We start from the raw sequence: 20871 nt of genomic DNA on the forward strand, positions 1-20871 counted from the left end.
TCAGCTAACGCGATGAAATAAAGTTTGTTGTTCTTCTTCTCTGAGTTCTTCTTCTTCTTCCTCGCTCAGCTTCACCAAATGAACGATCTCGTTTGAGATCTGAAGGAGATGAAGTGAATCCGAGTGCAGCGTATTATCAAGCAACAAGGACACTAACTCTGACCTGAGATCTGCAAAGTATTTTTGAATATTATAAGTCAAGAATTTAACGTTCTACCTAAAAGACAGCAACATAAAAAACCCAGAAACTTTCCCCTCATGACATATAAGTATTCACAAAAATCAATTTGGAAACATTTCTGAACAGCACCAACCTTAAGCTAACTTGCTAGTAAACTGCTAGTAAACTAGTTCACATTTCAACTAGCAACATGCAAATCATGATGGACTTTCTGATCCGTAAAAGTTTTCACGATTTACATTTTATTTATTTAATCACATACACATAACAACATGCGCGATGCTAACTAGCAAGCATGACTTAGCCTAGCAAAGATTCCAGGGATCGACTCATTTGCATTCCGGAAGGTGGTTTAAAGGTGTGAAAGGTTTTGTGACATCACAACCTCTGCCCATAAATAGCCATAGCTCCACCCCCTGATCTAGGAGTTCTTAGAAATGCAGTTCTGAATGTGAAAACCCTGCAGACTTCAGCGTTCAGTAGCAGCGGCTCTAACAGCGCGTGACGACACGGAGTCATCCTCATCGACCTGGAGCTGATTCATTTCCTATAACGACACACCCCCGTCTTCATTTATTCTCTTATTTATTATTATATTATATTTGGCCTTGGCTAAGTGACACTATGTATACAGAGACTGCTGCTTAAGACACAGAAATGCACTCGTAGATTTTATTTTAACGGAAGAGTCTTGGGGAAAAATGTTGGCAGATCAGAAAAAAAAACACATAGTTGATATAAATGAAGACCTTTTATCATCTTTCAGGAGTTTTCATTTGAGCAATCAGCTCACAGCTCCTCTAAACAATCTGTGTACAGCTATAAGCTCTTAATAGCACGGTGTGTGTGTGTGTGTGTGTGTGTGTGTGTGTGTGTGTGTGATGCTCCATTTGCCGTTATTATCTTCCAGCTAATGATGTGCTTAACATGAAAATAATGATCCACACTCAGCTTCCTGACTTTGCAAAAGAAGAAGTATCAATCAACACAAAACGTCACATGGAAAGAAGGGAAAAAGGGCGATTTCAGTTTTTTTTTCACTTTCATTTCCGGCGCATTCGTGAAAAAAACAAAAAAACAATATATATATATATATATATATATATATATATATATATATATATATATATATATATATATATATATCACGATGTTATCGTAGGGTATCGTATCGGTGCGCCCCTGTGGAGAGCCGAAACACGATCTGACCTCAGCTCGCAGGTCACGGCGGCTCCGGGAGCTAGATGAAATAATCACAATTCGCGGAGGTAAAAGATTTAGACGCCTGCCTGCATGCGCGGAGTAGGACGATGCGACTCCGGCATCGAGGGTGAAAATATCTCGTCCCTAATGATCCCTGTTTCCTGAGTGTTAAAAAATGTAAATTTATGTAAAAGCCCATATGGAAAGACATATTTACAATAGGTTTAGGTAATCACAAGATGCAGGCATGGAGAACTATAGCGGGCCGCGGAACGCAGCCGACGCGCAAAATAGTTTTTTATGTGTCATTAATTCTCTTTGCATTCCCAAATAACCCTATATTACGGCGGTAATACAGTAATCACTCACAATCGCACAGAAAATTATCTGCACTCATCTGTGGAATCAAAAGGCGAATGGGAAAACGAAGGCGAAACATCCCATTTTGGGATCCTCTTGCGTCCTTAATGTTCAGCCAGAAGCCCCGGCACCTAAACGACAGCGCGCGCGCGCGCGGCCAATCTCGAGCCCCGCGCCGATGGAAACACTGTTTTCGAGCAGCTTAATGACAGCGGGGAGTCGATGGCCTTCAGCAAGCGCCGTCCTTAAAGTGCGCACACCTTTTCATGCTACATTGGCCCAAATGGGTGGCAGGTTCGGGGTTGGGGTGAGGGAGTGCATGGGATGGAGGTGGAGGGCGAGGGGAAGGGGGGGGTGGAGACAGGAGGGAAACTGAAGCTTGTACGCTCGTGGAAAACAAAACAAACCTCTCGCAGGCGTGGGGTCAGGGACTCAGGGACTCGACACGCCGCACAAAAGCGACGTGAACGCACGTGTACACCCTCACTGACACGCCGTGTAGATCATGCACGTGTTAAAAATGCGCTTCGACGCGTGAAGTCGGGTGAAGCGCGCACGTGACAGCGTGTGGACGACGCGCGCGTGTGAGTGTGTGTGTGTGTGAAAAATAACAAGTGAAAATAAATGAAGCACATGAAAAAGAAATTAATGGGTTACGTGAAAAAAAAAGTATTAATCCTGTGCAAAAAAAAAATACAAATCCGGCGAAAATTAAATAAAAACCAGGTGTGGAGTTCACGCGAAAACCAGATGTGAAGAAAATGCGTGAGGCAAAGTGTTTAAATGTGACGTCAGATGATTTTTTTTTAAAATAACACTTTTCTGTAACACACCCGCGCGCGCACACACACCCGCGTTTTATTCTGCGCGTGAAGTCAATTTATCAGTATTTTTATACCGTAATTAGAAAAGTCGACATCATCCTCGTGCTGCAGCGCGCGCCGGGACTCAACACCGGAGCTATTCAACACTCAGATGTTTTTATCCTGGTCCAATTAAAAGATCTTCAAAACTCCTCTTCATACAGAACGTTCTGTCTTTATAACTTTTACTAAAATAAAGTATTTTTATGGCGTAGAAAAACATTTCGCAGGAGAATAAAATCAATGGATCATCGTTCAGTATAGATTTTATAATATTCAGGATTTTTAAATATATAGAGTGTTTGTTAACTGATATAAAGATAACTATTAAATATTAAATCTTTCCGTTTTTTCCATTTTCAAAGGTTTCCATTTTAATTGTATTCTATTAAGCGTTATTATTATTTTCGATATTTTACTGCTTCAATCCAAAACGGAATATTATTTAATAGGTAATAATATTTAATTGCGTGGTTTAAACAAAAGCAAAACAATATTTAGAAGTGTTTACTCTTCTGATGGTCAGATTTATTCAGCAGTTTGAAGGAGCACTGGAGATGATTTTAAACTGTCCGATGTCGCCATCTAGTGGCCGCAGAGAGAAGCGCCTAGAATTTTAAATGAAACTTCTAAGAAAAATAATGAAGCAAATTTTAAATCCTTTACCAAGGCTTTAACCTCATAAATCCTTTTTTTTTTTATAACTTACTCATTAGTAATAGATGCAGTTATTTTAATTTTTTAATTCTGGTCTTGAATTTCTGAACTCCTAAAGCCATGTTCATTTTTTTTATTTATGTAAAAAGTAGAATGATTATTAAACGAAGGAATATTTTTGTCTTGGCATGACCCTTTGGACCACAACATGTTTTATATTCCACATTTACAGAAGCAGCATGGCCAAATATTAAAAAAATAATTTTTTTAAGTAGCGTGATGAATCATGAATCTATGCAACATAATGCTAAAGAGGAGAGGAAAAGCCAATAGAGTTAAATTCTGAAACACATTTTTGGTTTACAAACAAACAAACAAATAAACAAATAAATATATAAATAAATAGAAATATCAATTAAATAAATGCCAAAAGAAAATAATACAATTTTCAAAATAGAATAAATTAAATAAAATAAAACAAAAAAAGAAATAAAAATGAAATAAAGATAATATTAAAATATGCTTTAAACATATGGCATGAAGACCAACAACTCAAGAAGCGATCAAAAGAAGTCCAGAACCAGTGTCTGAAAAAGCTGGAGTCAGAATTTGATTATAACAAGAAATATTTTAAATCTTGAACATCACTTAGAGCAACATTAAATCCATTATTTTAATAATCTTTAAAGCAAAATGATAATTTTGGCTTTTGGTCTATTTTGTATGGCTTTATGAAAGGAATAAATTGTGACAAAGATGTGTGAAAGTTGAAGGCTGGTCAATAAAATATCAAAAGTCCAAAGTGATTAAATAAAATGATATTTAATATAAATAATATAATTAAATATGTAGAGCGAGATTTTCTCCTTTAGTAATGAGCAGTCTTTAGTTACTAGAAAACGTTTTTTATTAACACGTAATGTTTATTATCCCCACCAGAGGGCGGTGTTGCAGCGAGGCATTCACACACACATGAAGTCGTATGAACCAGACTCCAGGCCTCTTCAGCTGACACGCAGCAGTTTGCACAAATAAATCGGGCCGAAGTTTGCGCACAAGTTCGGGAGGACGAGTTGGCCAAGCGCCGGCTGAGGGGCGAAGGGGAAAGTGTTTGAGAAGAGGCGAGTGAAGCTGCTGAGGTCCTGCACCTGCACTGTGATGTCCATCTCCTGCTGAGCGACACTGAGTGCCTGCTGCACCACACACTCGTTCTGCAGCTGAGACAGAGAGCAGGTGGAGTAGACGAGCTCACCGCCACGCCGAGTCGCCCGGAGCCCCGCCCTGTGAGCAAGGACCAGGACACGTCAGTCCCCGAGCAGACCACGCCCACTTTACACTCATCACTTTACACACTTTTATTCTGTCCATCCTGATGATTTATAGCCAGGTTAATATTCTGCAAATTAGCAAGCTCTTTATTATTTATTTATTTTTGTTTATGTATTAATTACTATCTATCTATCCATCCATCCATCTATCCATCCATCACACAAATGTGTCCAGTGATGAAGTGTTTTATAATAATCTGATGATAAAATCTGAAATAAATTATGAATATAAATTATGTAACACTAATATATTTTATATACTAAAATAGGTTTTACTATAAACTACAGCAATAATGAGTGACGTGTTTATTCAATTATTACTTAATTGTTTCATTAATAGTTAACTAATGAATAAAGATCTATCCCAAAATACTAGGGTCTTTTCACTTTGTATCTTTGGACTATTTAAAACACACACGTTGCCTTTAGGTGATGGAAAAAAAAAGTTTAAATATGATTTGTAAAAAGTGTGAATAAAGAACTCACAGCAGGAGCTCCATCTGCAGCAGAGGAAGCATCTGTCTCTCTTTAGTCCTGGACCTTTTAAAGATATTATTCTCATCCTCCATTAGGGAATGTCTGTCTGTGGTACAGGGGACGTCCACTAACACCTGAGAGGGGGGATGGGAAGAGAGAGAGAGAGAGAGAGAGAGGGTAAAGAAAGAGGGGGGGCAGAAGAGGGGGGAGGGGCAGAAGGGGGGGGCAAGAGAGAGAGAAGGAGAGAGTGTGTGAGAGAGAGAGAAAGAGACAGAGGGGGGACACAAGAGAGAGAGACGGAGAGAGAGTGAGTGAGAGAGAGCGAGAAGGAGAGAGAGAGGGAAAGAAAGAGATGGAGAGAGTGAGTGAGAGAGAGAGATAGAGAGAGAGGTAGCAATAATCTATCACATAAATATAATTTATTTACAGAACACAGAGAAGGTCTGAGCAGTAAGGCAAGATGCAGAGGATCAGAGGAAACCTTCACTGATACTGACTCTGTCAAACTCCAGGTCTTCCATATTCCTCCATTTGCGACCGTCAAGAGATGTGACGCGGATCTTGTCCTCGCCTCTCAGCTCTTTGGGCACGTAGCTCTGGAGCGTCCTCTGCAGCCGAGCCGTGCGAGACCCAGACAAGTCGTTGGCCCACAGGAACCCTGCGAGAACGTTCAGGTCAGAGACACGGTCCAATGTGAAGCAGTACAACAAAAACACGACCTGAGAACACCGCTACATACGGACTGCTTGTGTCTGCAGAAGAGCCAGTGTCTTCCCTCCTGGACCGGCACAGAGGTCCAGAACAGCCTGATCCGGCCGGACATCCAGCGCCAACACGGGCAGGACGGAAGCCGCATCCAGGAGATAATAACTCAGTAATCCTGCGCTGTCTGGTCTGAGAGAAATAAGAACTAAAATTAAATATCATGTCAGAGTCACAGAATGTGGGCCTAGGGAGACCCTCATCTACCTGGCAGGTTTGAATCGAGATATGTCTCCTCTCGGAAAGACAAAACACTGGATATTTGGGTCGATACGAGCCACTTCTGGAGAAGGATGACCGTCTGAAATCTCGTGTGTGTCTCCCTCTCCGTCTCCGACGAAGTCTCTGCAGCCTTGAGACCGTAAAGCCGAGATCACGTCCGCGTTAGAGGAGAAATTGTTCATCAAGGCTCCATACTTCTGCTCAGAGAGCATGGCGACACGGACAGACGGCCACAGATCACCGAAATAGTTCTGATACGTGGCGTCGAAATGCTGCAGGGCCAGGGCCGTCGCTGGGAATTTGGCTCTGGTGCTGGCCTGGTGAGGAAAAAATAAATAAACAACACAATAAATTCACAAGAGAATTATCTTCTGTACCGTGAGTAATGTTCCTGTCTGAAACCAAAGATGAGACACACTTTTAATTATCAACATTATATCAAAACAATAATATTAAAAAATTATTTTAAATAGTTAATAATATATTTAATGCAGCATTTTATTATTTTTATTTTATTTATTTATTATTTTTTATTATTGTTGTTATTATGTTATTTTTTATTCTTCTTCTTATCATTGTTACTAAAAGAAGAACTCTAAATAAATAAATAAATGACTAAATAATTCCACATCCATAAAAAAGACTTTAAATCTTTTACCCATTTAGTTTTAACGCGATTCCGTCGCTGAATAAAATAAAACGTGTTTTTGAACTTGTTTAATAAAAAGCTCGTTTTCGTGGGCGCCGCCATCTTCTGCGTGTGTAACTCCTAAAAGCGTCCGAGACACACAATAAATGACTGTTCATTTGTGGTTCCGTTCGTCATTCGGGCAAGAGTATCAGCACACGGACATCTTAAAACAAATAACGTTCTTGACGATAAAATTATTTTATTACTTTTATTAAGAAACTTTAGAATGAATATTATTTATCATTTAAAAACACAGATCCTCCGAAGTTTTTTTTTTGACGTAAACTTTTCTAATCAATTTAGTTCACCAAAGCATTTTTATTTATTTATGATTATCGGCACACGTTTGTCATAAAATAATGTAATAAAAATATCGTTTATGTTTATAAAAAAAAAGTAACGTGAAATAAATTTATACGAGAAATACGTTCCACTGTGACGTAAACACGAGGACTTTTAACATACTAACGAGCTATTTCCGGTGTGTTTCTAGAAACTTCCTGCGTGTGACCTCCACTTGCGGAGAGCGCGTGTGAATAAAAAGTAGTTTCTTGCCTTTAAGGAAACTTTTATAAACTTTTAATCATGGTTCAGGAAACAGAAAAGACTCCATACGGAGATCCTGAGGTAGGACTTCATGTTTTTATTTATTTATTTCATTTAAAAAGGGACGTATTTTACGCCGGAATTAACCCATTAAATCCCCAGCAAATTAAATGTCTTTTTTTTGTTTAGGATTTTTTTTTAAATAAATAAATAATAATAAAATAAAAATAATAATAATAATTATTTGTCATAACCAGGAAATGTTTTTTTAAAAATTGTATGAAAAATTCAAGTTATAATTAAAGGAAATAAATAAGGCTTTTTATTTTTATTTATAAATTTATTTAAATTTATTTTATTGTTATACAAAAGATACAAGTCGAATTAAAATGTAGTTTAATAAAAGGGAAAATTAGTATTGGCACACTTGTTTCTATGCTTTAATTAATTAATTGCTTAATTAACTTCGTAATTAAATATATGCTTTATTTGTGGGCGTGTCCGTATTTAAATAATCAGCGAGTGTCTTGATTGTTTTTTGTAATGTTATATTTTTTAGGATGAAGCTCCAGAGGAAGAAGAGGAGGAGATGGTGGTACGTTTTCAGTGGCAGGAAGGTGTCTGTCACATCTGGAGCCTCTCTCACTTTCTGAATCTTTGTGTTGTTGGTGATTGTTGTGTGCAGGACCCGTTAGAGACGGTGAGACAGAAGTGTGAGGAGACGGAGCACTGCGTACACACACACCACCGGCTGGAGGAGTGTGAGGCTCGGGTGAACTCGCGGTCACACACAGATGAAGACTGCACTGAGGAACTGTTCGACTTTCTGCATGCGCGGGACCACTGTGTAAGCGCATTTCACATAATGTGTCTGAATCTTTTTCGCATATCTGATCTCAAAAACATTATTAAGTCTGTTCTAATCTGAGCAAAATAAAACATTGGCACAGGGAAGTATTTTCAAAGCCACGCCTCCTTTGCCGGGCATGGCACATAGGCCACACCTTCATTTGAATTCCTCTGGACCACACCTTCATTAACACGCTACTTTGCTGGGAATGGCACATAGGCCACACCTTCTTTATTATCACTTCTTATCAGTCGCAAAGGCCACACCTCCTTCACTGCTTCAGGCACACAGACCACACCCACTTCATGGTGCTCAGAGACTCTGAAGCCCCACCTGATTTTAAAAAATGGCTGATTTTCTGCACATATCTGGCAACAAGCTCTAGAATCTTGACATATTTGCATAAATTATAATTTATCTTATTTTCTGACATTTATTCATAATCTGATTTTGTTTGTTTTTCAGGTCACACAGAAGCTCTTCAGTTCATTAAAATGAGCCACACTACACCTTACCTCACTGTTTACACACTTTAATACAGAAAAATCTTTTTGTGATGATAGTAGCTCATTGTACATACCAGTATGAATAAAAAATATATGGACATTAAATGTTTTTTTATCAAATGATCATGCTGTATGTACACTTTGATCCAAGTGTAAAAGTTTTCTCCTGTGTTTTTACAGTCCACACAACTGAATACCACACATTGCCTACAGAAATAAAAAGTAATATATATGGTCAGATTTTGTTTTCCTTAACATTTTATGGATAAAAATAAATAATTTCAGATGTTTACTGTACAGACACTTGCAGTTCTTCAGAGACGCCAGTAGGTGGCAGCAGAGTCAACGCCACATGAGCCGTGTTCACGATTTTGATATTTTATTGGATTTGGAAACGCTGTCCATTACATCTTCATAGAGCAGATGCTGCTTCAGAGGGAAAAGTCTGAGAAACTCAGATTTTTAGTGTAGCGTCATGGATTTCACTCATCAGTTTTTATTTGACAGAGCTTTTCCCCAAGGTTATTTTGTTATTCCCCATATAGTTTCAACAAAAGTGTAGAAGATTAATGGCTAGTTTGGCTTCTTTTAATTTCCATCTGAATCTTTTTGACCCACATCAATATTTAATATTTCATTTTTGTTCACAAGAGACGCTCAAACCTGGATTATCATCCTAGTCTTCACCTCCTTAATGTATGAAACTAATTCCAGGACAATTAGGAGACAGCCACATTTTTCAACCAAAAAAAACCAAACTAAACCCCTTAACTGTGTGGAATATGACTCTCTGATTTTCCCCAAATTCACACCACAGTTTAAGGAGGCTGAGTGTAAAAGAGAAATCAGTGTTCGAGCTTCCCATCATGTGCTGAAGTTTAGATCCCGGGCTCCTAATTCCATTCATCACTAGGATCTTTACTTTGGAGCATGATAGGAAGCTCAAACTCGGAATCTTAAACCTCCTTACCCTATGCTGTGAATTTCAAGACAATTGGAGACTGATTTTTCACCCAACTCTTATTTTTGGAGAAAGGGACGTTCCCTAAATTTACACCACAGATTAAGGAGGCCAAGGATAAGACAGGAATCCGAGTGTGATCTAATCATGTGCCAAAGCCTAGATCCAACGTTCCCAAAATTCAATATATATTCCAGTCATTAATACAAACCTGATTGATCAGAAGTTCAGGCTTGGATTGCTGTATGTGTCTTCACCTCTTTAACCTGTGGTGTGAATTCTGGGAACAATTGGAGACAGACTAAACCCCTTACTGGTTGTTTTTTTTTTTTTTTTTTTGGGGGGGGGGGTGACTTTCTGATTTCACCCCAAATTCACACAACAGATTAAGGAGGCCATGACTAGGACAAGAAATCCATGTTTGAACTTCCTATCCTGTGCCAAAGCCCAGATCCCCAATTCCAGTATATTCCAGTCATTCCACAAAACCTTGGATGTCCATGATGGGAAGCTTAAACTTGGAATGCTCCTTAACATGGTGAGAATTTGGAGAAAATCTGAGAGTCAATGTTTTAATTTAAAAAGGGGGGGGGGGGTTAATACTTGTGTGGTTTTTTTTGGGCAAATTGAAATTTGGGGAATCTAAAAGTTAAAGTCAAAAATCAAAGCTGAGATCCAAGGCTCTGATTTTTCACTAAATTCCACCGAGTCTTAAATCCTATACTTGGATAAATCACTGATGACCTTCCTGTCCTGCTCCAAAGCCCCGCCCTGAGGCTCCTAATTTCAAAAATATTTGGACAAAAACTTTACAAAAATAAAACGTTTATTAATAAAAATAAAAAATCAAGCAAATTAAAATCCTACAATGAGAGTTAAAAACTACCACACACTGTCCATGATGAGTCTCATCTCAGTCCAACTCCATGATGAGGTCAGAAACTTAAAAAAAAAAAAAAAATCATAAATTAAATAAAAATAAAGGTGACAGCTCAGTGGAGTCCGGTGGTGCACATGGTGCACAAGGTCATGATGTGAAGATCTCATCACCAAACTTCATTCTCCTTGTTGCTTTTCCCAACAAAGTCGTTGATGGAGGACTGCAAAAGCCAGACAGCGTGTTGGGTTAGTGTTAGGAAAGTTCTCCCGTTTTCCCCAGACACAATGCCCTTTTAACCACAAGAAATCTACTCAACTCTTCCCCCATCCAATCTACTCAATTCCTCCTAGCTCCACCCATTAATTCCTCATCCAATCCAATTAATTCCTAACCCCACCCACTCATTCCCTATCCAAAACACTTAACTCTATGCAACCTTCTGGGCCCACCCCCTAAATTGATGAACAGTGATAACTCTGTATGCATAACAGACATGTGAGATAATTCTTCAGCTCTCCTCATCACGTCTCTATTTTAGTGAGCTGGATGGAGTTAAAATTCCTAAGAGCCGATAAAGTTCACTCTGAAGGTTTTAAAAAATGTAAGTGAAATGGATCGAAATCTTTTTTTTTTTTTTATCTAGAAAAATGGACATTTGCGCTCCAGGGAAGACGACATGCTGGAGAATTAATTCTCCCTGCCGGTACAGCAGGTCATTCTAAATACGGAATCAAGCTGCCTGCAACAAACCATCCATCTCGCCCTGGTCGCCTTCAACCTTCCTCTTTCCTGCAGAGAACATTTAATGGCGCCACATTTGTCCACTCCACCAGATCCTTTAGTCTGAAGTGTGGTGAAGTCTTCACAGTGACAGAATAACAGAGTGAGAGCACTGACCTGCAGGAGGAGTCTGTCCCGCTTCAGCTTCTTGTAGAACATCAGAACGTCAGAGTTAGCCTGGACCACTCGCGGGTCGAAGTCCATGACACGCAGCCCTTCCAGACTGCGGGCTCGAGACAGAGCTACGTAAGCTTGTCCACTCTCAAACACACGGGCCAGAGAGATCTCCACACAGTCCAGAGTCATGCCCTGAAACAAAACCAGCATCAGCGTCACTGTGGGTGTATTCACTGTTCATTATACTGTAATTAATATGCTAATTAGGAGTCCAAGACCCTCATTGCTTTTATTACTTACATTTATTGAACTGACCGAACTAAGCCTCTGGATGGCAGTATAACACGACTGCTTACCTTTTGGCCCATATCACATGAAGTGTAGGTTCAACACAGAAAATGAAGATTTTTACAAAATAACCATAGTTTTTTTTTTTTTTTTTTTTTTTATAAACGACAGCAGGATTTTAAATGTGAGGTGGACAATTGGACAAAATTTTTTTACAAAAGCTACATTATGTTTTGGGATATTGAGATAAATCCTTCAGAGACGCACTTTATAAAAGACTTGCAGATGAGTAATCTTAATGCACCGAAAAACTCAAAAATGTGTGCACCCCCTGTCCATCACGCCCAAATGCTTTCTCAAACTGCTCAAAAAAGGTCTAGAATGTCTGTGTAGCTTTACAATTTCCTTTCACTGGAACCAAGAATCCAAACCCTGCCCCAGCATGTGCACAAAGCCCCTGAGCTCCATGGAGACATGGTGTGGAGATGAAGGTTGGAGAAGGTGGAAGATCCGGAGTGTCCTGCACACAGAGCCCTGACTCAGAGTCAGATCTCATTAATGCTCTTGTAGATGAATGATCACTAATCCCCACAGCCACAATCCATCATCTAGTGAAAAGGCTAGGGTGAATAAATCTGGAATGTGATGATCAACAAGCACACATGGGTGTGTAAATAGACCTTCCAGATGTACCATAGTCATCGTTATATCATAATATTTTGGCCATATCATTCGAGCGCTACAGTAAATGACAAGACCCGAGGTCATACTCGTCTCTGTAGCTCGTTTAAACCAGGACCAAACGATCAAACAGGCACGACACACTTCCATCTGTAGCTAATAAGCCTAATTACCCCGAGCTCCATCTACAGCCAGCTCTGGCTAAATGAAAGCCATTAGGTGCTGGTAGCACACAGCCTGGAGGCTCTGAGGAAAGCGAGTGACGCACTGCTGCTGCGAGATTGGAAGAAATAATGAAACACGAATCTGCAATCCACACTAATGCTATAACATCACTGCAAACATCTTGAGTCATGACATCTAATTTAAAAAAACAAAACAAAAACAGATAAGGAAGATAAAGATGTCTGCGAGAGAAAAAATGAATCAGGTATGCATCAGTGGCTTGTTTACGAGTCAGAAGATCCCTCACTTGACTCTTGTGGATGGAGATGGCCCATGCTAGCTTCAACGGGAGCTGCTGTCGGCTCAGGTACACGCCTCCCGCTGCTTTAAACGTCCAGCGCTCGCGCTTCATCACTTCTACAGCACCGCACAGGAAGCGCACTCTCGGGAGGCCTGATGGAGAGAGACGGACAGACATGGAGGTGATTAGATTATCAGGTTATAAGATTAGCCCAAGGACAGCTGAAGTAAGGAGAAGAATAAGAGCAGCAATAGAATTAGAGTTATCCATCTACAAGAATGTCCTAATGTCCTTTATAAAAATTCACCGTCAATCACGTCTGGTGTCGTCAAGTTGTCAGGAAATAGTAATAATTCAAATATGTTGATCTTTTTGCTCCAAAAGCTGATAGTTATTTCTCTAAACCTCCAGCAGCAATTATGCAACAACTAAAACTTTATTTTATTAAAAAATAAACATCTGTTTATAGTTTCATTCAGTGCTGCAGAAACAAGGCCTCATTCATCAATCTTTCAATAAAGTTGTGCGTAAAACGTTTGAGTAAACCGAACATGATTTTCACGTGTGGATCAGCTGTAAAGTGCAAAGCCTGTTCCCGACACGGCTCATTTGCCTATACCGACACCCACAAAACTCCAGCACTATTTATTGTACTTTTTGTATACATGTTGTATAAACAGAATATTTAATTTATATTTACTTCTCTCATGTAATCTGAGGCAGTCTCAGCAAAAGAATTTCCGTCAGGATTTATAAAGTTCAACCTCTCGTTCTTAACTTTTATAAATTCTTTAAAATGCCTGTTCATTAGTAAATGTTCTTGACCGAGTAAACCAGCATGAGGATGAGTTTCTGGATGAGACTCCAAAGCTCTTCTAGACGTCTCTGTGGATAAGGACATCTGCTAAACACTGTACACTACACTGTACTGTAACTCTACAGTATACTCCAGATATTGAAGTGGAGAAATCCATGCATTGTGCGTGTTGAACGATCAACTGGTTTCTACCTTGATTTCCTGGTAGGAAGTCGACCACCACGCCTCTCGCGCCATTCACCAGCCCTCTCTGGACGTCCAGGTTCTTGGTCAGCATAACCTAAACAACCCGAAATGAAAAGTTGTTCAAACAGTAGATATGATGGAAATGAGCTATAACGGCATGCGAGCTCTCACCTGAGCTCCCACTTTCAGCTGTAACGTGTGACCCACTGGACTCTGAGAGTCAATGGTTTTAACGAGCATGGGGTCGCTGTCCAAAGCCTCGAACACACGTAAGGGTCCTACAAAAAAGCAGAAGGAGAATTTTTTTTGGGACTCACAGTATTCATTCACGGTTGCTGAAATCGTGAGAAGCCAAATGTCCTGGAACATTAACACCTGAGAGGGGACACATCAATGTTGTGCACAGCGTGAGACCTTTCCAACAAACCTGGCAGCTGCTTGAGTTTGTTCTCGTTAGTGAGCTCCACGTCGTCCTTGTGCGTGCACAACCTGGTCGCTACGATACCGTCCCGCTCGATAGGGTTGCTGGCGCTCTTCAGGAGCCGGGCAGTGACTTCCTCGGTGACTCTGCAGGAGAGGAAAAAAACCTGGATCACTGAGGTGCTCGATTGTTTGGGAAAGATGGTGGAGAAGCCATGTCCAGCTTTCAGCACCTGCCGAGTCGGATGGCCTGCAGCAGTGAGATGAAGGTCCGGTCGGTCTGCCTGCGCACCTCCATCAGCTCCATGTTCACGTGGATGCACTTCCTCCAGCTCCTTGCCTGCAGAACAGCCAGAACACAGTCAACGGTTCGAACCGAATCGATCGCCAATTAACGTAATAGTGCAACAAAGCTAATTGTGAATTATTCATGTTGCCATGCAAGAGCACTGGAAAAACAACAATTTAGAAAGGGACTAAAAACACTCATCCATTATATCCCTTTAATTCACCATGTTCTCCATCACAGCCTAATGAAAGCGCTTTGATTTCTTCCTGCTAATTAGAACTCCTTTTAAATTGAGGAAAAGCAAAAACATGCATAAAAACAGAGGGTCAGAAATCTGACCACCGAGTAGTTCTAAATAGACGGACTAGAAAATGACCTCAGTAATGAAATAGGTTTCCATTAGACCATTTTTTTCTTTTGTGGAAATAATTAGATCAGCATCCAGAGTAGGATTTAATAAGTCTCGTATCTCCGTGATGAAGCATGAACCTCTCATTAAAAAGAAATTCTAACGGGGAGTGTGGGTGGGAAAGACGTAAAAGAGCATAAAGGAAGGGGGGAGAAAAATACAAATGTAATAATTAAAAACAAAATTTTTACTTTAGGATTTTTTAGGATTAAATTTAAAAAAAAATTAAGCCAAAATGATCAAATTTAATTAATAAAATAAGGAAAATTAATAAGAAAAATGAATTGAGTAAAGCAAAGAATTTTAGCATCACTAAGATTTTTTTAATTAAATGAAAAATTCATAAAAATAAAATAGCACAATGTAAAATTGGCACAAAATGAAAAATTTAATAAACTTGCTAGAGCAGAACTGTAGCTTGGTGGGGAAAAAAAATCAGATATTTAATAGAAATTAAAAAAAAAAAAAGAATTTACATTATAAAAAAAATGAAATAAAGATTAAATAATAAAATTGTACAATACCACAATGTACAATATAAAAACAAATCAATTTTACACAAGTAAAATGATTTAATGATAAAGATTCAGATAAAAAAAAAGTATTAAAATTTAATTAAAGATTAGATGATAAATTGTAAAATTTACCCCTCACAAAAAATAAATAAATAAATAAACAAACAAACAAACTTACATACACCTAGAGAGTACATCAAAAGACTTTTGGGTTTTTTTTTTACCTGGAAGCAGAAGCTGGCTTTCTCTTTTCCTTTAGTGACGGGAGGAAGCTGGAGAAAATCTCCACATACGATCAGCTGAATTCCTCCGAAAGGCTCAGAGGATCTCCTAATTGACCTACAAGCACCAAAAGCACAGAGCTCATTTAGTCATCAGGACACACACACGTTGCAGCTTGTGCGATGTTCAAGGTCATTAATTTGTAATAAACCTCCTCGTTGCACAGAGATCTGAATCAGAAACACGACCGCAGAGCAGACATTACAGTACGATGATCACTTCAGCACGTACATCTGATCTTCCAGAAAGTAATTAACCCTAAACACATAAATTGGTTTAAATAAATGAATCAACAAACAGGCATTCTGCTATTGCAATCTCACCTGCTACCGAGAAAAATCATTAAATAAACTCAAAACAAATAATGAAAGAATATAATACTTTAAATATTTAATTATGTATAATTTAAACAGTATTACAGTAACAGATTAATTAGATTCTCTCTTTTTTAACACCATGCCAGCTTCTATGGCTATATTCATGGCGAGAGTTTTTGTTACTCAATATTAAAATTACATAAGATGTTTAAGTTTAAGGAACTTTAAAACCGAAGATGGGTTTGATTAATTAGTTTAAATATAAAGAAAAAAAACTAGAAGTTGAAATCTTGCAATCAGCAGCATAAATAAATGTCTAATTTTTTTTAGTTTAAAAAAAAAAAAAAAAGATTTAAATTTTGTAGATATTTAAAAAAAAAAAAAAAAGTTATTAAACTAAATATTTACAAATTGCATATATAAAAATTATAAAGCAAATCTTTATTTGTTTGGAATTAAATAAGTAATTTGGGTCAACAAACTTTTTGCATTTTATATTTACCCAGTGCACCTTTAGTGATGGCGCCAAAAAAAAAAAAAACTAAATAATTAGAGCAAATGAAGGAGATTTAAGAAAAGCAGAGTGAGCTGAAGATACCAGGAATCAGTCACAGTGCAGAAACAACAAAAGGGAAAATGTTTGAAATCTATAACTGTGGCAGCCTGGTAATGGTGCTTGTTTTGCAAATATGGATAAACTGATTTTATTAAGAAAAATGTATTAACAGCTGGATGAAGTGATGCTTCAGAAAACATTTAAATGATCTACGTGCCTGGCGATGGCCTCGAGCTTGTCGAAGAACTCTGCCTCCACCATGGAGATCTCGTCGATGATTAGGTGTTTGCAGCTTGTCCAGTGCTGCAGGACTCCGGGCCGCTGTGCCAGCTCCAGACACTGCTCCAGAGGAGCCAAACCCGAGCCGATACCTGACCAATCAGAGAGCGAGACACGTGGCATTCATCAGCTTTGACTGGACTGGAACTGAGATTATAATTATACATTTCATATCATTTTTCAAACTTCATCCAACTAATCCCAATCATCTACTCCAATCCATCCAATCCTAAATTTATAATCCAACCATCCAATCATCCAACCCAATAATACAACCAATCACCATCATCCACCTCATCTAACTGTCCATACCATTGATATCCATCCAATTCCACCCACCCAATCCTCATTATCCAACTATCCAGCCAGTCTATCTAATCCCATTATCCAATCCAAACATTCATGAGGTCTCATCACATCCCACCCAAATATCCAACCTCCAATCCATATCCATAAATCCACCAATTCAATCCCCACCCCAACATTTATCCAATCCTAAGCATGTGTCCTCTAACCACACATCCTTCATCCATCCACTCATAATGGATACAATGAACACTGACCCGCGAAACTGTGTAATGTTGTCCCTCCTATATGACAGGCAGCTACACCGGTGCTCGCCGTGGCATAGGTGCTTTTCGGAGGCAGCGATCCCACAATCCTTTTCAACAGGAAGGACTTCCCAGTACCTTACAACACAGATCATTTCAGAACTTTAGTGTGCTAGGAGCAAATGCAGCCGGTCCCGTTAATCATACATTAACATTTTTTAAATAAGCTTTTTCTGACAATTTATGGTTTGAAAGAAGGCTAAAGCAGAAATACCTGCACTTCCAGTGAAAAACACGTTCTTGCCACTCAGCACTGCATTCAGAACCGCCATCTGTTCTTTGCTGAGTTTCTGCGCAACTGGCAATGTCAGGACCGGCTTCTTGTGAGGGTGAAGAGCTTTAACCTGGAACACCGAGAAGCAGAAGCTGGGTTTAATCTTCAGATCAATCTAAAGAACTCATGAGGCAGGTCTGGTGTGTGTGATGTTCACTTCTTCAGCTGTAAGCCCAAATCTATCGTAACTACCAAGTAACAGATGATACCAGATAAACTCCAGTTAAGCATCAAGGACTAAATCAGCTTTGTTCAGTGTCTCAGACACTCACTGGTGTGCTTTTGGGTCAGTTTGCAATACATGAGTATCAATAACACTGAACGAAGAGACAGATGAAAACAGCCATGGTTACATCTTCATGCAAACAAACTCAGGTAGGGGGCGTGGCCTAAAGTCTGACCCTGATTCATGGTTGGATGATACGGTAGTTGGAACGTTTCCCCCTATTCTGACGGTATCAGTTTTCCATGAGTAAAACAGCTACTGTACATTTTTTGTGTCTGTTAAATGTTCGATTATGTCCATAAGGAAAAAACGTTATGATGATCATACCAGGCTGGCGTCTCCATCTGTTCTGGGTCGTTTGACCTGCTGTCGGACAGCTGTTTTGTTGACCGCTCTCTCGCTCAGCCCCTTCACCTGCACTGGAGTGTTCACTTTGCTCCTTAACTCGTTGGCTTTCTGGATGTCTTTTTGCTGCAAAGGGCTGACCGTCTCAAAGCTTCTCGGGACACCCGCCCGCATCCGGGCCCTTTCACTAATAGGATTACTGCTCCGTGAGGCTTCGTGCTTTATGCTTAGGGTCTTCAGGAAGGTTTTCAAGCGGTCAGGTGGACAGTCAGAGATCAGGAGCTGCGTGTTGTTCTGTGGGAAGTTGACCGTGCACTTGCCGTCCTTGACAAAACGTGTGAAGAGCCGGAACTCGCCACGCAAAGCGAAGCTCTCATGGGGACCGCCACGGAAGTCCTGAACGCGCAGCACCAGCTCCCTGAACTCGTCACGTCCCAGAGTGACCGCGGCACGGCGGAGAACCCGGCGCTGGACAGCAGGACCCGCTGCTGCTCCACTCACACGCTCCACTGCAACACTGCACTCCAGTCTCGAACCGTCCTCTGTGTGCAACATCCTGGACCCTGGACAAAAGACAAAGAACAGAAGCATAAAAAAAAAAAAGAAAAAAAAGAAAAAAAAACCCACCTATATTATTATAATGCAACATATAATCACAAATTCAAACATTTTCCTGAGCTTCTTAAGATAGTATTTGACACTTTCTAATTTGTAAATTTCCCATTGGGATGAATAAAGTGTCTGTGTGTCTAAGTGTGTCTGTCTAAGCGTCCATCCATCCATCCGTCTCCCTGAACACACTGAAACTCATCCACAGCTTGATAATGATCCGACTTCAAGCGTTTAAATTGCACTGGTTTAGATAACTATTATATTTGTTTGTTCAGGAGAACATTATTATTTAATGTTAGTGCATTTGATACATGCACTTGTATAAAACCTTCTTGTAATCTTCTTAGAAGCTAAAAATGGTTGTTCCTGTTAAACTTTAGCTATATACAGGAATTCATATTTAGACCTAAATATTAAGATAATGAATTAAACACGCTTTGTCTCATAGAAAGCGTTTTGACTAATAATGTTTTAATCCCAATGTATTTTTATTCTTGTCTTAGGTTCAAGTAAGACTTAATCGCAAACAGAATTTAAGACATGTTCAAAAAAAAACGCCAACATGATCAATAATAATTTTATATTTAATTTTAAGATAAACACATGTTTTGTTCATTTATGTATCCATCGTGTAGAGTAATCTAGCAAATTCAGCAAAACAGAAACGTAAACTAATCCAACAGTTGAATCGACAGCTTTTCTATTTTCATCCTAAGAAGATTTAAAAGCTCTTTTTAATCGTCAAATTGTAGTTTTGTACTAAAATCAGAATAAAGCGCTAAACTCACCCGGCTTCACTTCACCGCTACAAACAAACACACGCTGCAAATTTTAAACCCAACGCTTTAAGCCGCTCAGCCAATCAGAGCGGGGCATTTAAATACACACCCAATCAACGCCCAGTTCCGTAAAAAGAAACATGTACGTACGTCATCACCAAACCAGAAAGCGCATAAGGATGGGGTTGCCAGATCCGTATTTGTGTAACTATTTCGGTATAGATTTTCGTTTGGTTTATGTTTTGTTTGTTGTTCCTTTGTTTGGAGATGTACATTTGGTAATGTAATAATTATATATTTCTTCTGTACTTAATACTTACTTTTTTTTTAGAATTTTTAACGCAGACATTAAATTTACAGTCTATATTAGTGTCATGTGTTCATAAGCATAAAGACAGTAAATTCACAGGACAGGAAATGGATTTAAAAACACATAACAGACTATAGTTAAATTATAAATATTATTGATATGAGTCATTAAGTCTCCGTGGAACTCTTCGGCAATAATAGGAATGATTTTGAAGTTGAACGTTTATTAGGTTCAGTTTGGGTTTTGGTTTGGAGTAGGTTAAACCTGGCAACCCTGGGTTGCTTTTAAAACCATACTAATTTTAATTTTTAATTATAATTTTTTTAAATTTTCAAATAGAAATAAATTTACTAAAACGGGGGCCTACTTGGAAGTGCAGTTGTATTTACATGAAAAAATGTCATTAAAAATTGCTGATACACACTACCGGTCAAAAGTTTTAGAACACCCCAATTTTTCCAGTTATTTATTGCAATTCAAGTCGTTCAAGTCCAATGAATAGCTTGAAATAGTACAAAGGTAAGTGGTAAACTGCCAGAGGTTAAAAAAAAGGTAAGGTTACCCAAAACTGAAAAATAATGTACATTTCAGAATTATACAAAAAGGCCTTTTTCAGGGAACACAAAATGGGTTAACAATTTAAAGCTGTTCTGCAGCAATGGAGGCTGATCAAGCCTTGAAAGCTGGTGCTGCTAATTTCTACAGGTGTTCCAACTTTTCTGGATTACTTACAACCCCCTCTGTCTGCATAAAAGCAGTGTTGGAACACACTGTGGTACCATACCCTCGTGAGCATCAGTTGAACAGTATTGTACTGCAGAAAGT

General features: G+C 39.0%; 3 protein-coding genes across 5 annotated transcripts; 1 reads left to right on the plus strand and 2 right to left on the minus strand.

The window, feature by feature from the left end:
- Positions 1–3810: 3810 nt before the first annotated feature.
- nsun4 (NOP2/Sun RNA methyltransferase 4) lies at positions 3811–6831 on the minus strand. Its single transcript, XM_058418013.1, has 6 exons — positions 6712–6831; positions 6039–6370; positions 5809–5963; positions 5567–5727; positions 5079–5203; positions 3811–4545 (listed from the first exon to the last, which is right to left on the minus strand). Exons 1-6 carry the CDS (start codon positions 6802–6804, stop codon positions 4269–4271), a joined length of 1143 nt encoding a protein of 380 aa, XP_058273996.1. The 5' UTR covers positions 6805–6831; the 3' UTR covers positions 3811–4268.
- A 397-nt stretch (positions 6832–7228) lies between these two features.
- Positions 7229–8884, plus strand: LOC131370559 (cytochrome b-c1 complex subunit 6, mitochondrial-like). Of its 2 annotated transcripts, XM_058417906.1 has the most exons (4): positions 7229–7371; positions 7850–7885; positions 7976–8137; positions 8606–8884. In XM_058417906.1, exons 1-4 carry the CDS (start codon positions 7330–7332, stop codon positions 8636–8638), a joined length of 273 nt encoding a protein of 90 aa, XP_058273889.1. In that variant the 5' UTR covers positions 7229–7329; the 3' UTR covers positions 8639–8884. The 2 variants fall into 2 exon arrangements, with proteins under 2 accessions (XP_058273889.1, XP_058273890.1); XM_058417907.1 differs by lacking the exon at positions 7850–7885.
- On the minus strand, positions 8871–19799 carry pif1 (PIF1 5'-to-3' DNA helicase homolog (S. cerevisiae)). 2 transcript variants are annotated; one of them, XM_058417905.1, is made up of 13 exons: positions 19746–19799; positions 18328–18908; positions 17715–17844; positions 17453–17578; positions 16828–16981; positions 15680–15794; positions 14476–14582; positions 14250–14389; positions 13994–14100; positions 13829–13916; positions 12826–12971; positions 11385–11576; positions 8871–10707 (listed from the first exon to the last, which is right to left on the minus strand). In XM_058417905.1, the coding sequence occupies exons 2-13, from the start codon at positions 18898–18900 to the stop codon at positions 10654–10656; spliced, it is 1932 nt and encodes a 643-aa protein (XP_058273888.1). In that variant the 5' UTR covers positions 18901–18908; positions 19746–19799; the 3' UTR covers positions 8871–10653. The 2 variants fall into 2 exon arrangements, with proteins under 2 accessions (XP_058273888.1, XP_058273887.1); XM_058417904.1 differs by lacking the exon at positions 8871–10707 and having other exon boundaries at positions 11439–12971.
- Positions 19800–20871: the final 1072 nt, after the last annotated feature.

This window comes from Hemibagrus wyckioides, linkage group LG20 (genome assembly GCF_019097595.1).
Source record: "Hemibagrus wyckioides isolate EC202008001 linkage group LG20, SWU_Hwy_1.0, whole genome shotgun sequence".
Taxonomy (NCBI): domain Eukaryota; kingdom Metazoa; phylum Chordata; class Actinopteri; order Siluriformes; family Bagridae; genus Hemibagrus; species Hemibagrus wyckioides.

What these genes read in the sequence shown, in the direction of transcription:
- nsun4 (XM_058418013.1), bottom strand. Translation starts at nt 6,804, where the DNA reads ATGGCGGCGCCCACGAAAACGAGCTTTTTATTAAACAAGTTCAAAAAC. An exon ending in TCTCGATTCAAACCTGCCAG is followed by an intron (nt 5,964 to 6,038) that starts GTAGATGAGGGT and finishes TATTTCTCTCAG; the next exon opens with ACCAGACAGCGCAGGATTAC. An exon ending in AAGACCTGGAGTTTGACAGA is followed by an intron (nt 5,204 to 5,566) that starts GTCAGTATCAGT and finishes CCCCCCTCTCAG; the next exon opens with GTGTTAGTGGACGTCCCCTG.
- LOC131370559 (XM_058417906.1), top strand. Translation starts at nt 7,330, where the DNA reads ATGGTTCAGGAAACAGAAAAGACTCCATACGGAGATCCTGAG. An exon ending in CTCCATACGGAGATCCTGAG is followed by an intron (nt 7,372 to 7,849) that starts GTAGGACTTCAT and finishes TATATTTTTTAG; the next exon opens with GATGAAGCTCCAGAGGAAGA. An exon ending in AAGAAGAGGAGGAGATGGTG is followed by an intron (nt 7,886 to 7,975) that starts GTACGTTTTCAG and finishes TGTTGTGTGCAG; the next exon opens with GACCCGTTAGAGACGGTGAG.
- pif1 (XM_058417904.1), bottom strand. Translation starts at nt 18,900, where the DNA reads ATGTTGCACACAGAGGACGGTTCGAGACTGGAGTGCAGTGTTGCAGTG. An exon ending in GTTTTTCACTGGAAGTGCAG is followed by an intron (nt 17,579 to 17,714) that starts GTATTTCTGCTT and finishes CTGTGTTGTAAG; the next exon opens with GTACTGGGAAGTCCTTCCTG. An exon ending in CAGGCCATCCGACTCGGCAG is followed by an intron (nt 14,390 to 14,475) that starts GTGCTGAAAGCT and finishes CCTCTCCTGCAG; the next exon opens with AGTCACCGAGGAAGTCACTG.